At 38.9% G+C, this 14,249-nt stretch overlaps 1 protein-coding gene across 2 annotated transcripts in view; it reads left to right on the top strand.

Moving 5' to 3' along the window:
* The window catches only part of LOC104067569 (ubiquitin-conjugating enzyme E2 E2), a 222,487-nt gene that overhangs the window by 181,453 nt on the left and 26,785 nt on the right, over positions 1-14,249 (top strand). For both annotated transcript variants that reach the window (XM_054060049.1, XM_054060050.1), the window contains exon 5: positions 9,593-9,740. In XM_054060049.1, the coding sequence (XP_053916024.1) occupies positions 9,593-9,740 (148 nt within the window). The remainder of the gene's footprint in view (positions 1-9,592; positions 9,741-14,249) is intronic.

The following is a 14,249-nucleotide window of genomic DNA, read 5'->3' as shown; positions in this document are numbered from 1 at the left end:
CCCAACTCCAATTTATCTCAACAGCCAGAGAACACGATTTTCAGAACAGCTCATCTGAGAACTGACAAATTAGCTTTGGCTTTCTGAGAGGCTCTAATCAATTAAAAATATTTCCTCGCCTCCACTGCGAGGAAGCTTCTGTAGCACTGCGGAAATTAGCTGAGCACCCAGTTGGCTGAGTCAGCAAGAAAGTGGGCAGCCTGCAGAATCACTGTTCCCTTTTCAGCTGCATCCTGATTATCACATTGGTTTTATGAGGAGGAAGGTATGGAACAAACAAAGCAGGTCATAGATGTGCACATGATCTCACTTTCTCCTAGAGGCCAAACGCTGATGAGGCTTCAGTCTTGGTCACAAGTTGAGATTTCATGCCCAAAACCCCAGTATCCACTTCATAGTGCAGCGGGGGCTGAAGAACAAAGAAAGCTGTGCCCTTGTTCAGCGCAGCCACTTAAAGAAATGAATAAAAATACTTAGATGGCCTGCCAAGGAAATAACCTTACATTTCTCCAGTGCCTTAATGACCCCTGAACTTTTTTAGAAATACCTTTGAAATTTCTTTTTCCTGCTAACTTTCTTCCTTTCTTCCTTAATGGATTCAGACAGTTTGCCCCTTGACTTTAACAGAGGAAAGCTCGCTCTCTTGCTCTGTCTCATTCTTTGGGGTATTGAATGGGATATATAGCTGTGCATAGATAGATGTCTCCTGGGGGGGCAGGAGGATGTATCTGTCAGTGTCTGTGTGTATATGTATTTATGCATACATGTATATGGATAGGGGGCTATCACTTCTTTCAGTCAGCCTGATCTGACAGAATTTCAGCTAAACTGCTGTTCTTGGTCCACATAAGAAATCAGTGAATTCTCCAAGTATACAAACTCTTGATCTGATCTTGATCATAACAAATTAACACTGCATTATTATGCACACTGAAGTTCTTGGAGGAAGGGCTATTATCCTACATACTGCCCCTCTGGAGCAGGAAGCCTTGACAAATCAGGAAGCCATACCAGGATCTTTCATACAGGTGTTTGTAGAAAAATGAATGCTGTTCAAGAGAACTCTCCCCCTAGGAATTGTCACTGCAGCGGTGTCTGCATTTTTAACGAGAACAATCTTTATTAATAAACTTCTACTCTCATATTTGACTGCGTTCAATCTATTACAGTGTCAATTCAATTTAGCTAGAGCTGGTACAATATGGATATATCTATCATTATCCTAGTACTCTGCTAGCTTTATTTTTGAATTTGAGTGATTTATAAAATCTCTTAATTCCAACTCTACAATTAATCTTGCTAGGGACTTTAATCTCAGCTGACTGAAAAATGGTTCATAGGACTTGAAAGCTGCAATATGCTAAATCACTTTTAAATCAAAATTAAAATAACAGAAAACTCCATTTCCTCCTTGTAAATCTCATATGTCTATCGACCGAAAAATTGTTCTCAGCATTTGAAAGCTTAGCTGTTTTAAAACAGCTCTTGGACTTCAAGGAGCGTCTTTTTCCTTTATAAATATAATGCACAGTGTCTATAGAGTCTGGTCTTAATAGCAACCTTAAACGTTTCTTCAATTTTTTATAAGTGTCATATTAATCTCTGTGTACTAAATAACATTATGTGGAATCCTTTTCCTATGCTACAAACTTTCTACCTGTTTCATAAGTCCAGCCTCGTGTACAAAGGGCAGGCCTTTTTGTTCTTGGTTTTACTCTACTTTTTTATACTTATTTTATATGTGATTGGCTGTAAGGACACTTTTACCTGCAGTGTAATAGAAAAACAGTGGTTACAAGAGTAGGTGAGAAAAAATAAGCATTCTTCGGTATTTCTAACCTAAATTGTTAAAATTAACCTTACAAGGCAGACCTATATTCTAACTTGCATGTGTCACTACCAACACGACTTACATTTAAAGCTCTCAAATTCAGAATAGCCTCAAGTATAGCCTATTTTGTCATCACTGTTTACCATTTTTGCAACCCAGGTATAGACAGTGCTTCAATCTGCCTTCCCCTCATCTTCAGCCCCTTCCCTCAATATTGCTATCATATTACCAGCCTTCAGATGTGATGGTCTCCTGTCACTGTTGTCCCTTATGTTCGTTTGCCTCGTCAGACTCCTCTCATGGCCTCTGTCACATCACATTAGCTATCAGTGCCGTGCTGTGTTGCTCACAGTTTTTCTCAGTTGCCTCCTGCCCTCCCCATCCTCCTCCTGGTCGTCTGGTGGTCCCTAGCCTGGTGCATTCCCACATCTCAGCCTCTGCCGGCCCCTTCAGTGTGCCTCCACGTTCCCTTGTTCTTTGCCCGGCCTTGCTATTTGCATCTTGCTGAGAACAGCTCGTGGATCCTTCATCCATGACAATAAATGGAGTTGGCAGGCTTTCCCAGCGAGCAAAGACTTTGGGTGGCTGCAGGCAGAAATCGGATGCATGGGACTCTTTGAGAGAGAGAAATGGGCAACCTACCACCAGCAGACCATTGTCAGAGCTAGCACAATCAGCCAAAATCCTGCTCTTATCAGAGTGCCTCTTCCAAGGCATGCCAATTGCAGTGTGTGGTTCCCACGCCTGCACCACCTGCAGTGAAACACCATTTGTTCCGTAGGTCCCGTATCTTCAGGTAACACTGAAGCTTTAGGGCAGCACGCAGCGGTACAGGGACAGGGACAGGTCAGCCCAGACGGCTCCTTAAGAAACTTGAATACCTCTCAGAATTGCAGAGATGTGAAGGGGGGACAGAGATGCAAGCAGAAATATGTCAGGCTGAGGAAAGGATCAATAACTACATTTTCTTGTGAATAAATGCAAAAGTCGCCTCTGATAGGAACAATACCATATAAATCTCTGAGATTTCCTTTCAATTCAGTTATCTGATAATTCTTCTAGTAATTGCCAAATTCAATTGCCATTTCTTCTAATGGATAGCCTCCTTTCTCACTCTGTTTTTATTATACTAATTTATATCGGTAGTTCACATTGACTTACTGAGTCTTGAAGAAAATGTTCCTTTCCAACTAAAATCTTCCTGGTTTCCCTCTCCAAAACATAGATGGTTCATAATTTCTTTCCATTTCAAATAAACACCCAGTACGCCAAGCTCCTCAAAAGGGCCTGTAGACACATCTTATGAGGAATATCTTCTGCATCAGGGTGGTTTGCATATTGCTTGTCAAATAGATTTTCAAAAGAAGACTTGTGACGTCTATTGGATGTTTCAGAAACTTCATAATTCTACCATATCCCACACGTTTTGCTACTGCAAAGAAGCGACACGTGGTCTAAGAATACATAATATTTCAATGTTTTTTCTTGTCCTTATTTTGCATATACATACATACAGATGTGAGAGACTTTAATGTATATTATTACTATAGAATAAGAGCAGATTAACTGATTAGGACAGAAAACTACAATTTTGAGGTCAATCTACCTAGAACTTCTCAGGTAGGGAGCACCTAAGTACCCAAAGAATGTTAAAATTGGGCAAGTAAAAAAAAAGCCAACGTTTCTTAGAATAAAATTCAGGACCTGAAGTGGCTGGCGCAGCCTGCCGCGTGCCCCACCAGGCAGCAGCCCTGTGCCCAGACCCCTTTGCTGCCACACCTGCCTCTGCCTTGATTCCCTGAGCAAACCCAGGAACTCCATAACAGAATGAGGAAGAACAGCAATAATGCCAAATACTGTCTGTCACCAAGTGACAGACAATTTTTTCATGTAAAATAAAAATGTTGCTATGCGCTAGGCTTACTCACATTTAGGTGAGAAGAGCCAGGGTGCATTAAACCAAACATGAAGGAGCATTTTGGAGAAGTGTGCATGTAGGATGATGCCGCCTGCATGCGTTTAACTTTGAAACGGAGGATTTATTTTGTAAAAGTTAAATAGCCAGTAAATCTTAAAAAATTGTACTTTCTATAAAAGGACTTTATTGCTGACTTTCCAAATGGAATTACTAATTGTAAGAAAGATTATACTGATTAAATGAAAATCGTTTTACCGAAACTCATGTTGACTTTGTCAGAGAAAACTTCTGATGCTTTGCATCTTATAATATTTTTTGTATTCTGAGCATCCCTAATCCAGACAGTAATCTATTTCCCTTGCTTTCCCCTGCCCTTCCTTTATTTTCAGAAAAAAATTATGGTTTAGGATATTTTATTATTTGCCTTCTCAGGTACATTAAAAATTATCAAGGTCTCTTTTTACCTTTTCTGCTAGTAAATCTGTGTGCGAAGTGAGTATGCTTAGATAATATAGACAGAATTGCTGTGCTGACTCAATTTTTTTCCCCTGCAACAGTGCAATGAGACAGTGTGAGCAGTTACTCAGCTTTGTAATTACTATTAATATAATCAATAATTACTCATATTACAATCTGTTTCATTTTCAGTAATATTAAAGGTTAACTCATGTGAATGCTTTTATATCCCTTCTAAGTTGTTATTGCTTTCAGCTGGCTATGTTTCACATGGTGCATTTTGCCACAGAAACACAGGATAATTTGCATATTGGACTTTTCTGTAAGTCAAGCAAAAGTAATTCCAATTTATTATTTCCTGCTAATGCAGATGACATTATTTTCCTTTGATAAAATAAACTATAGCTATTCTGTATGAACTAAAATTAAGTTTGAGCAATTTTTTTAGGTGAAGTTCATTTCTTGTTTAATATTTAGACCATGTTCTTTAATAATGAGCGTCATATGGTCAGTCATTTATTGTGCACATTATGTGATAATCTGTTAAGTATCTCAGTAACTGGTCATGTGCATGCTACAAATCTGTAGTTAAAAACCAAAGATGTATCATCCTGTCTTGGAAATACACTCTCAGAGCTGGGTATGGGTAAAATGTAGCGCACTCTGTAAGGAATTTAGGGATGTGAAGTAATATAAAGGTAATTGCATTAATATTGTATCACTCAGAGCTATAGATATTTTTCATTTAGGTTGTTTTAGAGTTGTTTTCTATGATACAACTAAAGAGTGTAGGTCTGAAGTTGTTTTTATTATTCTCTCTATTTGAGAAGACAAATCTATTGCTCATAAAGTCTGAAAACTGAAATGGGAACTACTTACTCCCTTCTGAACTCCATGAACATCATCATAAAGGGCATCATATTTTTTAATATATATATAACCTTTTCGATATGCAGTACAACTTCTTCCACTTCAGGTAGTGCCACCACAGTTTTATTAAAACAGATCTCCCGGGGAATATTTAGAGAAGACGGAAGTTTCATCTCAGGCAGGACTGCAGGATTGCACTCTTGTAAGAAATGAAAGAGTTTGAGAGAAACTTTGGAAAACTGCAGGAATGAGAGCTCTGGGATCTCAGCCCTGCTTCCAGCATTGGCCAAGCAAAAGGGGATTGCTTGTCGCTTATTCGCCTGTTGACTCTGGGAATCTTTCATCTCTCCTGGGAATCTTTCATCTCTCCGTGCACAGTCACTGGGAGGAATGATGAACAGGAGTTTAGGATCTGAACCCAAACAGGCTGAAGAAAGCAATTCCCGAGTGTTTGCTGTAACTCCTTACATACAAATATGTAAAACTGGAGAATAATTTGTTCATCTGGATGTTTTTGAAGAGAGTTACCACTGAATTGAGTGAAGTCTGAAAGTGCATAAAATGTGGTTTGGGGACCAGAGCTGCAGTGACTTTACATGCCTGTCTCTGAATCTCACAGTGAAGATTAAGCAAGTCACACTTAGGGACAACCAGTGCCGCGGTGGCTACTTGAGTTTAGACCTAACATAGAAACATTCAGTACGAAAGAGAGATAGTGAGTGATTTTAGGACTATATCATGCTGGAAAACTGGTGTTCAAAATCACTCCGAGATCCAAGAGTGATTTATCTTGCCTACAGCCTGTTTCCTCCGGTCACTCAACTGAAATTCATCCCAATTTACCCTTCCCAAGCTTTATAAACAGTCTTTTTTTGGTCCTAAAACTTATTAAATGAACAGCCAGCTGTAGTTTTCCATGTGCTTCTTTTCTCTCTAATCATTTTTTCCTCCTGCTAAGATATCCTCATTTTCTTCTAGGGACTATACGCAGGTTTTGTTTGTTCATTTCATTCTGTTTTACAGTACTCAGAAGGATTGATGTTGAGGATTAGATAAACAGATTACTCTATTATTCTTTACTTCCAAACTGATTGAATATAAGTTCCTTATCATCTTTCAAAAACTTGTTTATAGTTCTTTTACAGTTTTCAGAAGATAGTTCTGGTTTTCCTTATTTCCTGTGATTCACATTTTTCTGACCTGCACTTTTTTCCAACAAAAATGAGATACCCTCTTAAAACTGAAAATTCAAAGAGAGTAAATCTGTAGAGAATGCCTATTCTTCAAAAAAAAGATAAATTACTCCTCTGCCATTCCGTTGCCTGAGAATGACTTCTACTGCACACCCACACACTGTCTTGAGCCCCTGCATGGGATTGTTTAGGTATTTTCATTAATGGGTAAGTTGAATAAGAAAGAGTACAACCTTTATGGGAACTGTTTAAGTGGCATCAGAAATAAAAATATGACCATAATAAAGAAAATGTAGTTCACCTGGAATGATATTATCACCTGTTTTCTCTGTGCACATATAATAGGAACAACCCTGCATAACTTTAAAATGTGGTATGGTAAACACAACATCCAGAAAGATACATACCAGCATTTCCCACATTAGCTGCAATTTGAGGCAATACCAGGCTAAGAAAAACAATGTTAGCTTAGTTGTACCGTCTGCCGCTTTAGGATAAGAACACTGTTACTTGCCACCGTCAGTCCACAGCTCCCAGAATATTAAGGCCATCATTAATATAGCTTCCTCTGAAATTCTGAAGGCTTTGATTTTTTGTCATTAAAATGTCTCTGTGTACTTAGGCAGGCATTTTAAAATGCACTGGCATGTGCAGCAAGTCGATGACAGATTTGTCAATGATAAGCAGCAAGCCTTATATTGTGAGTGTGCATCTTGCTCGGTATCATGGGTTTACGATGTGCTCGTAGTGAAAAAATGCTACATTTCATGCCTAAGTATTTGCTAAAAATAGCCTTCCAACTGCAAATGGGTGTAGTCCCACCTGTATTTATCCACTAGATAGCCTAAGATGGCAATGGAGTGTTGAACAGTTTATGAAAGACATGAACTACCTCCATACATCACAGAGGCTCTCTGAATCCTACCAAATTCCCAGTGTCCCTGCTTCAGTGCTTCAGAAGTCAGGGGAACACGTGGTAATGTGTCTGTTCTGTCAGCTGACAGCAAAACAGTTACACATTCCGTTTACACATTGGAATACAGGCTCAAATTGATGGCCTTCTCTTAAGCAGGTTACAAGCACAGACTGACCTGTCTATAAATAATTTAAAGAATATAATTTAATCTCTATATCATGGATTTAGCGTATTTCCTCTACATTCAGTGAGACCACGTATTTCTTATTATTCAATGTATTCAGATGTGACTGGATAAAGTCCTTAAATTTTTCATCGTAGGAGCATAGGAAGTCACTTTTCTTCAGGAAAAGTAACAAAAACTTTATTCCAACAGTGTGCTGAGAAGTAAGCATAAAGTACTTAAAATTAAGCAGGTGCTAAGGTGTTTGCCTGAGTCATGGGACATCCTGCTAGGAAGCATTCCGTGAGACATTTATATCTCAAGTAAAAGAGTGCCTGGAGTTAATCTATCCAAGGGCTTAATGAACACTGACCTACAATTCACCAGATGCTCCTCACCAGCTCCCTTTGTGGATACTTTTGACATGCACTTTGTGTGAGATAGTTTACTACTTTTGTATAACCGTTCTTGTTCAAAATACCTTCCCTTTGTAGGCAAACATTTAATTTTATCACTAAATACTATTTTGTTGATCTTGAAGAAGATTTCCTTCATTTAAAATGCTGAATGTTCTTGGACTCATGATAAGGGCAGGGAATAGATTAACTGGCTATAGTGTTTGGATGAATTGAGCTCATTGTGCCAGAAATATTTTAAATTCTCATAGAAGTCCTGAAAATGAAGCACTTAGGGCGGAAAACAAGATGAACCACAAATGTTGTGGTGGGCTGGGAGGGGAGGGGTGGGGGAAGAACCTACAAATATGTAGTGTATTAAGTGGCAAACTGCTACTGTCTGCTGTTAGCTGGCAATACTTTTAGACATAGATACGTTTAAAAATTGATGAACTTGCTTTGTTGGGGTCTTTGTTACCAAATTCACTGGTGCATGACACTGGGCCCAAAAGTGCTTTCACAGATTTATGTGGAAAAGTACTTGTGAGAAAAAACATTTCTTGTTGAATGTAGTGTTTTAACACCAGAAATCTACTACCTTTTCTTTCTATTATTTTGTCAAAGCTGTTTGATTTAATCCAAAGGGGCAGAATTTTTCGGTGTATTAGAGAATGATTTTTTTAATAGAAGTAAACCTGATACCATATTATTTCACATCTCCTCTCTTCTGCTCACTGATAAGTGGCTTGATCTCAATCCCACTGAAATCAGTGAGATTTCTGCTATTGAATAAAATCAGAACAGGGTCATGCCTGTCATCAGTTATTGAATAAAATCAGAACAGGATCATGCCTGTCGTCAGTTTCTGTTACTCTCCAAAACCAAGTTTATCTGTGTGGTAGAGCGAGGATAAGTGCATAAGCACTTCCAGCTATTAGCACTGTCCAGTTTTGGTTAAAAATGGAGCTCTCTTAAACTGGAGTGTGCTTTGCCTGCTGTTGTTTCCTGCATAGTCAGCCCCTCCATTTACACCACTGGAATGGTATATCTTAATTTCAGATGCTTAGAACATGTAATTAAAACCATCTGGTTTAGCTTGTTATTTGGGTAGACCTGATGGAAAAATTAGTCCTTGATGGAGACCCCCAAGGTGGAGTTTTTTTATATTGTCTCTTCATGTTCAGTAGCCTCAGTATTCTTTCTGAACTATGAAGTAGACTTCCACAGCTGAAATTCTTTTAAAATAAAAGGCCTATATCTTCAGCCTGAAGCAGAATCACATCATTCTGGGTTAAAAGAAGTGATCTTCTTGGTTTGTTACATATAGTCACTTCGTAGACAATGTAAAATGGATAGAGAAATCCTCAAAATCAATTACAAAAAAAAAAACCCCAAAGTTTGTCTGCAGTTCTACTGATTCAACTGTAACTTAAAAATTGGAAATAAAAGCATTTTATTTGAGCAGCCTTTCTCAAAGGTATTTCACTTTGCTTTTTCCAGGAGTCAGCAATGTGATGCCTCCACGTATTTTCCCCAGCTTAATTTATTGGGTCAAATGGTGAACAGATGAAAACAGCAGAAGAATCCATCTTCTTCTGCCCCCTTTCAAAGTGTGAAGTAGCTGTGGGCCTGAGATATGATCTGCTGGTCACAAGTGGAAGAGGCAGACCTGATTTTCTTTATTTTCTTATGAATATCCCTATCTTGCACAGTCTTTAACTGACAGTAGCAGAGTACTGTAGTTTCAACCAGGAAAACAGAATGTTAGTTTGAATCATTTTTTAGTTGTTTAATAATTGTGTAATTATTGACTTGAACAGTGTTGTACTTAGACATGCTGTCTTTTCTAGGTAACATTTCGGACAAGAATCTACCACTGTAACATTAACAGCCAAGGCGTCATCTGCCTGGACATTTTAAAAGACAACTGGAGCCCAGCATTAACCATCTCTAAAGTTCTCCTCTCCATCTGCTCCCTCCTCACAGACTGCAACCCAGGTAAGGCGAATTAACTTTCACATTCACTTCCATTCACAGTTCATATTCAGTCAGCTACTAGGACGTGGTCAGTATGCTGTTTTACTACTACCTACTAGAGGTCAAAGATCTTTAATTTTAAATGCCATTCATTTAAATCAAGACATAGTATAGAAAGAAGGCCCAATGTAAGGAGCTCAAGAGCATTTTTAGCACTTGAGAATAAAAATCTTTTAATCCAAGAAGTTGTAGAAAATGCCTTGTAGTAGGTACTAATTTTGATATTACAACCAGGATATCAGTACCAAGAAATATTAATGAGTTAATAAATATTGAAAAGGAAAGCTTTCCTTTAAATATGCTGATAATGCAGTCTCTGGAAAGAATATTAAGAGTTCTGGCAATGATAGATGTCTAACACAGACTCTACAAATAATGAAAATTAATTTAAATGAGGTTTGTTCAATATCCTGGACAGTCAGTATGAGTATTCAAAGCAAGCTGTCATTCTTATTAACTAGCATAGCACTTAACCTCTTCCCTCAGCTCATTTAAATTTGTTTTCTGCCATTGACCACTAGATCTGTAATTTCCACTTTCTCTTACTCTATTTACTAATGAATGATTTTGACTGTAGTCTTGGAAAGTCATAGTATATAGAAATCATTAAAGAATCATTAAAGAAAAGCTAAGCGATCTGTTTACATGTTGTAAGGCTTGTTGCCAAGTTATTTTTTATTGTATACTAATATTTTTTTTTCAATTTGCCATCTAGTTTTTAAACCTTTAAGTTTCCTGTTTTTAAACTCTTCTCCCCAGCCAAAAGGCTAAAAATTGCTTTGCAAAGGTCAGAATGTGAGATTCTTGTGTAATCAAGGGCTGAGTCAAAGCTGTGCAGAAGACTGAACTATTTCCAGGCTCAAAATAAGGTGAAAGTGGATGAAAATGCAGTTGACTGGTTTTGTTTTCACGTGAGTTTGTTACTGTGTATAGTATTAAAACCCTGGTATTCCCTTCAACTAAGAACTGGAGTGGTAAAGGAACACTGTGTTACTGTTTCAGACACATTTATCTCTGAAAGTTTACTCCTGTTAGTGTCTACCCCAAAATAAGCTAAGGTGCCTATAGGAAGTCAGGTGAATGGGTGACAAAAGCGTGAAGAAAAGCAAATGAGTATTTATTCATGTGTCTTAGAGACCAGGTAAAGAACTAAAGAAATTGCAAAGCTGTGCTGGTATTGAGAAAGTGGCAGTAAGTATGTGCTCATTTGTGATCAGCTCTCTTTGAGGGATACGGTCGACTTGAAAGCTGGCTGCTTTCCAGCAGTGATTTGAAATGTAGAAATTTACTTCCTCTGCCCTCTTGATATTTTTCTTTCCCTTAGACTATTTTACAAATGCTGTCAAGCATCAGCTTTAGCTCACCCACTGTGTAAGAGTAACACTGAAAACAGTTATCCGTAACATATTATCACATGCAACAAGTTATGCTACAAACGGGAAGTTGTTCTTCTCTTCAGTTTCTTTCTGTTAGTAGCCATAAGCATTACCATGACAATAGTAAATAAAACAATTTTATGACATGTCATTTTCAAACGTTCTCTTTAATTACAAAGTAGTTTTGGATTTTGTTACTGCTTCATGTTAAAATTTTCCTATGATTTTTTTAGGAATTAATGCAATTTCTTGCTTTGCATTGTGAATTTACCTCTTATGAGTAGCTGACGGCAGGTACATGTGAACCACTGAGTCATTTTTGCCTTCCTTTGAGACTGCTTGTTTCATGTTAGATACTTTTTTTTTGTAAGTGAACTTTGGATGTTAGTGATGTACAACAGAAGGTTTGTAAAATCTTACACTTTCTTACTTCTCCGAGTATTGCTTAATATGCTACAGCTTCTTCAGGTTGTACTGCCTGTCCAACTTTTTAAGGCATTTTATCATTAAGAAATGATTGGATCCTTTCCATGCATATTGATCATGATAGGGAGGTAGGGATGTGATAGATAGATGGATGGATGGATGGATAGATAGATAGATAGATAGATAGATCATTGAGATATGTATATCACTGAGATATGTATCACTGAGATATATCATAGATATGTGTGTGTGTATATACAGAAATATACCTATATGTATTTTCCTCTCTATCAGCTGGGAGTAATTTTCTAATCCCTCGGTCTTCTCTTCATTTAACCAGTCTTCCCCTTTCTAAAGGGAGAAACCCAACAGGGGTCTCAATTTGATAAGCAACTCTGTACTCTTTGTTCACCATTCATCAGCCAGAAGCAGATCAGGTCAAATGGAAAGGCAATACTGAATCTCCCACAAACATAAACACGTGGGATGGGCGAGTTTTCCACCCCCGGCCTCTCTGAAGGGAAAAATCAAGTATCAGTTACCTCCTAGTCTTACATTTATGCAAATCTTCATTAGAACAACAAATAGCAGTAAGAATGGCAGCTAATTAACCCTCAGTCATACACAGTGATTAAACGGAGCTGGAGCACAGCTGCAGCTTCATTGGCAAGCACTGCTATTCTTCTCCAGCAGGCTGAGCAAATGAAAAGAGGTATTTGCTCCTGCAGCTCCTGTCATTCACACAGTAATCTACAAAAGCCATGGAGAGTGTCTCTTTCCTGCCCGGTTATACATCACCGCCCTTTGTTCCCTGTCACTCCAGGCAGGAGTGAGTTTGTCCTTTTTAAACAACTAATACAATCCTTTACTCATAAGCTGTCTCAGACCCTTCAGTCCTGATTATTATTAATTGTCTCTATTTTGCTTGGCAGTATCAGCCAGTAAACTGTGTTAATGAAATGTCTGAATTCTGTTACAGCTGGCTGACTTTTTCATTGGGGGAAGGGGTGCTGTAGGGTTTGTGTATGAGTGAACATGTTTGAATTATCTGGGAGTGCCAGAGAGCCAACTGGAATGGTATCAGAGGGATGGGAGAGATGATGGGATGCACTAGCATTCAGTCCAGTGATTTCTCTTTAAGGTGGTGCTCTGGGGCACAGCATGCATCTCTTTTTACAAAGCAGACCCCCAATTCTGTAAATATTTTGGCACATGCAGAGCAACCCTACAAAACGATAGATACATTCATCTGCATGAAACTGAGTAAGTGCTTGTAAGCTCTGTGCTTGAGCACTAAAAATATTTACTTCCAGTGCTAGCTGTTAGGGCATGCCTGTATGGCTAGTAAGTTATTCCAGAGTAACTCCATGTGTGGATGCTGCCCTCTTTAAAAATGTATTAAGTCACAAAAAAAGTCTTACTTAGAGTAAAAGTCAATTGTACTTTAAATATTCAGGCAGAGCCTAGGGAGTGTAAATACCTATACTGCTTTAATCCAAAGGATCTTTCAAGTATGAATGGTTCCTCGGGTTTTGTGTTTTTACTGAGCTTCAAATATGAAAATAATTTATTTTTATAGTTAGAGAGCTGATGATGCTGATTGGGGTTGAAATGCTTAGTGTTCTCAGTTGGTCATTGCCACTTCAGCCCTGCCAAAGGTTCTCAAGCCCCAGGAAAATTCTCATTTGCAAATGCTTTAGAGAAAACAAATTGAAACTCCAATGAGATAGTGCTGCAACTTCTTATTTTGCATGGCCTCCTTTTTCACATGTTCAAAGTCTGAACTTGGCTGCCCTGATTATCCCTGGTGTCTGAACAGTCTAATGTCAAATCATGTCTGCTTAGTAGCACACGGCTAAGCCTTGATTAGGACATCAGAACAAAGCCTGCTACATCTCCCTCACACCAGTCTCTTCCGTTTCGATGCCATCCTCCACCTCTAGCTCCTTACTGGTTTTCCCACACACAAGTTCCGCATCAGTTGGGATTTTATCTCTCAGTCGACATCCCTGAACCAAATGCTTCGGCACTGCTCCTGCCCCTGTTCCCCGTGCGGTGTGCCATACCTGGCTATGAGCTTCTGCAATGGGGATTTGCACAGTGGTGCAGACAGAGGATAAGAGGGGCAGCCTAAGATGGGGAGCAGCCATGGCATTGCTTTTCCAGAAATGTGCCCAGTTAGGCTGAACTCGTGGCTGGCAGCTGTAACTAAAGGAACTGCTGAGGGACTTTACAGACCCTCACTTGTTTTGCTTTTTAGAAACCGCTGCCTGATTTCTAGCCTGAAGATACTCACGGGAATTTTATACCCACTTGTTTTTAAGTAACTCTTATCCTTTAGCTTAAGTGACAGCTTTCCTGGTTTTCATTCCCAATGTATTAATGAAGAACCATCCTGTTTCCTCTTGATCTTCATTTGCTGCACACTAACCAAACATGTCTGTTAGCCTCCTTCCATAAGAGAGGCTTTCTGTCCTCCTACTCATCCTCACAGCTCTTTCCCGCCCCTTCATCACGCTGCAGGCATCCTTCCTGAACGTGCAGGACCTGTGTGGAGTTCACTCAGGCATGAATCATGGCTAGACCAACTAACCCACTCATCACCACCATGACCTGAGTTGAAATATTTACTATTCCCCGTTGGATGTCCCTATCTCCACTAGCAGCC

Source organism: Cuculus canorus, chromosome 2 (assembly GCF_017976375.1).
Source record: "Cuculus canorus isolate bCucCan1 chromosome 2, bCucCan1.pri, whole genome shotgun sequence".
NCBI lineage: Eukaryota > Metazoa > Chordata > Aves > Cuculiformes > Cuculidae > Cuculus > Cuculus canorus.
Note: the sequence above shows the minus strand (reverse complement) of the source record. Positions and strands in the feature narration are given on the sequence as shown.